General features: G+C 51.4%; 1 protein-coding gene across 1 annotated transcript; it reads right to left on the reverse strand.

The window, feature by feature from the left end:
* Positions 1-40: 40 nt before the first annotated feature.
* CSUI_002072 (uncharacterized protein) lies at positions 41-964 on the reverse strand (the record flags this gene model as incomplete). The annotated part of the gene is made up of 1 exon (XM_068062274.1): positions 41-964. A coding segment is annotated over exon 1 (546 nt), but the record flags the coding sequence as incomplete, so codon positions are not given.
* Between the last annotated feature and the right edge of the window lie 1,935 nt (positions 965-2,899).

Here is a 2,899-nt window from a genome sequence, read left to right on the forward strand (position 1 = left end):
GTCTCGTTATCCTTGTAAGACGAGGATGCCCCTCCGATGTCTTGTTTCTGTCTTGCTTTTTGCGAATCCGACGCGCCGGTTGAAGCAAAGAATTCCCCGAGACGATGTGTCTCGGTGGACACAGGCAGAAGTGACACCTCGCCATCACTTTCCTCGGACTTCAAGAACCCTGAAGTTCGTTCCTGGCAGCTTCCGGTCGTAGCCGCCTCCTCCTCTTCTTCATCCATGTTCTTCCCTTCGCCATCCACAGAGCTCTCCTGAGCTGCATCGCTTTTCTTTCGTCTTTTTGGAAAGCCAAAGCAACTTGGCAAGCAAGACGAAAAAGAAACCTTGGACCGCGGACGCAGCAACGCGGGGCGCCTGTGGCTTTCCTTCCTCTCCGGCCGCTTTTGTTTCTCCCCTTTCCCCTTTCGTGGCTCGCCAGCTGTTCTAATCTGTGGCTCTTCGACAACAGAGGGTAGGGGGTTGGCCTCTGTTGCCTTCGTCCCCGGCTCCGGACGAAAACCTCCCTCGACGTGAACCCCTGTCGCCTTTCGGCGCGGTGCAACACGCCCCAACCACCTGCTGAATGGCGGCGTCCAAGTCATTGCGCAAACAATGACCGACACGAAACAGTCGTTCTCGGAGTCAACTCCGAGACCAAACTGAGATTGCTGAAGTCCTGCGTAGTGCTTGGCGTTAGCTTTGTGATAGCTTGATAGCTTTTACACACTTACAGCAAGACTGCAGCAGCGGCGCACCCGTAAACGCCAGAATAAATAAACGGGTGAGCATCTCAGACGTTTCAGATCTCCCCTGCCCTCCATTTTCGGTTTCACTCATGCTCGTGTCCTTGGTAAAAAGGAACGAGCAGTTTGATGCGAATAAGTTCGGGACGTCCGGGCTTGCAAGCTTCTCTCTCAAGAGAAGCGAGTGGCTTGCACACCACCTTCAACAACCGCTCACTGCTAGCTGGAGTCTCCCTTGCACGATATGTTGTCTTGGGGGCCTTTCACCCGCCCCCCGCCATCGGTGCCTTTTCTACTGAGACGACGGTTAGATGGCTGCTAGATGATGAGACGAGCGGAAGATCTCTCGTTTTATGCGTTGTCTTCTTTGGATCGCCCACCGGCTAGAGTACCTTCGGAAAGAGTCTCATCACCATCCTCACACTCACACAAGTCGTAGTTGTAGCAGTAGTAGTGCCAGTCTGTCGTCTTATGAGTGTCCAGTGTCTTTTGACGTCGTTTCTCTTCCTTTCTGCTGCAGTGGAGACCCTTGCGGGAGCCATCTTCATTCTAGTCGTCGTGATAAGAACAAAGCATGCGGGCAAACCGTTTTGTGTCGTGAGAGGAGGTTCAAAACTCAATTAGAATCCTAGTGAAACTGTTTGAGAGCGATAGTCGTGGAGTGATAAGGAGGATAGGAAGACAAAGAGAGGGGAAGACTGTTCAGGGAAAGGACCACTGAGGGAGTGCCAGGCAGACGGAGGCGCGGTAGTGATGCGCCATGTTACCCCTGTAGAGGTGATCAATGGCGGCTGAGAAGACCCCTTAAAAAGAGTCATGTGAGTCTGTCAGTCCGTCCCTAGTTCCACAAAACAAAGAAGAACGTATCCAGTGTGGTACTCTAGGCAAAAGTGGATGTATGTGTATATCTATCTGATCTCTCTGTACAACGCGTTAGTACACATGTAATGAAGACATCATTCTTCTTCTTCTTTGGAAGGCCTCCTCTGGCGTCCTCTCCCCTTCTCTTCCGCCCGCCCCCACAATCCCTTTCTCGGGTCCAATCTTTTTCTGGTCAGAAAGTTCTCCAGGGGTCGGCTAGCTGCGTAGAAAGCTGAGACGTCCTGCAGAAACATCATCGCCTAAGCTGGGAGGAGCGTGAGACGGGACTGCGCGTCGTGTGATGAAAACGAGCGACGCGCGTGACTTTTCACGAGCATCCACCCACTACGCAAAACTCTACATGACCAGGGGGCCCGTGATGGCTTCGGAGAAGTATCCAAGAGACGAGGAAGTCCCAGCAGAAGATAGTAGCTGACTAGAGACCAGTGACACTGTAAAGGAGAGAGAGAGAAAACAGGGGCGGTCGGGGGGGGGGACGTATTCTATACTTGAGCCAGGGCCATGTTCTATATGTATTTGTCCGCGGGACAAATACATAAACGCGGACACGGCATGCTAAAGAAGCGGGCGCGCAGGCGATGGCACGGTAAACTAGCGAACATTCTTTAGTAGGCCTGCAAAAAGGAGACGTCGAGATTGGAAAAGAAAAAGCAGATAATAACCCACTAAAAGCATCTGCTGCCAATCCTAGTTTTTTGTGCATCTTTCTCGGATCATTCTTCCTCCATACCTGCAGAGGCGGTCGATGGATCGAGCGGGGGAGTATCTTCTTCTTGGTCACTTTCGTCTTTGACAGTCCGCGAAGCAGCCGGCCCCTTGGCGGCCGTGCCACAGGCCTCTATGGCACTGCATAGAGCCTCTTCAGAAGGTGTAATATATCTCTTCCGTGCTATCTATCTTTAGTCTGTGCCGCTAGTGAGAGAAAACAAACGAGGGCGTGTGGCGGCGTGAGAGGAACGAGGGAGAGGCAGCATTTGCCAACAATAAAGCGCGCGCCAAGAGTTCTTCCACTTCTCTCATGGAGTTCAGAGGGGGTCCTTCTGATCGTGATACGAGGCCTTCTGACTGCTGAAGTTTTAACTGTCTGCCTCTAATCGAAACATCTATCTCTAATAATCTGTCTGTCTGCCCTGAACCTATCTATTTCTCTTGACTTCTTTTTAGTCTATTCTTCTTTAGTATAGCCGTGCATCTTCTACCTTTGTCTACCCACCTAGAATCTGTCTAGGTGTTGTTCCTCTATCTCTCCATCCTCCTTAGTCTACGTATTCATCTACCTATCTATCTAT

Source organism: Cystoisospora suis (genome assembly GCF_002600585.1).
Source record: "Cystoisospora suis strain Wien I chromosome Unknown contig_868, whole genome shotgun sequence".
Classification (NCBI taxonomy): domain Eukaryota; phylum Apicomplexa; class Conoidasida; order Eucoccidiorida; family Sarcocystidae; genus Cystoisospora; species Cystoisospora suis.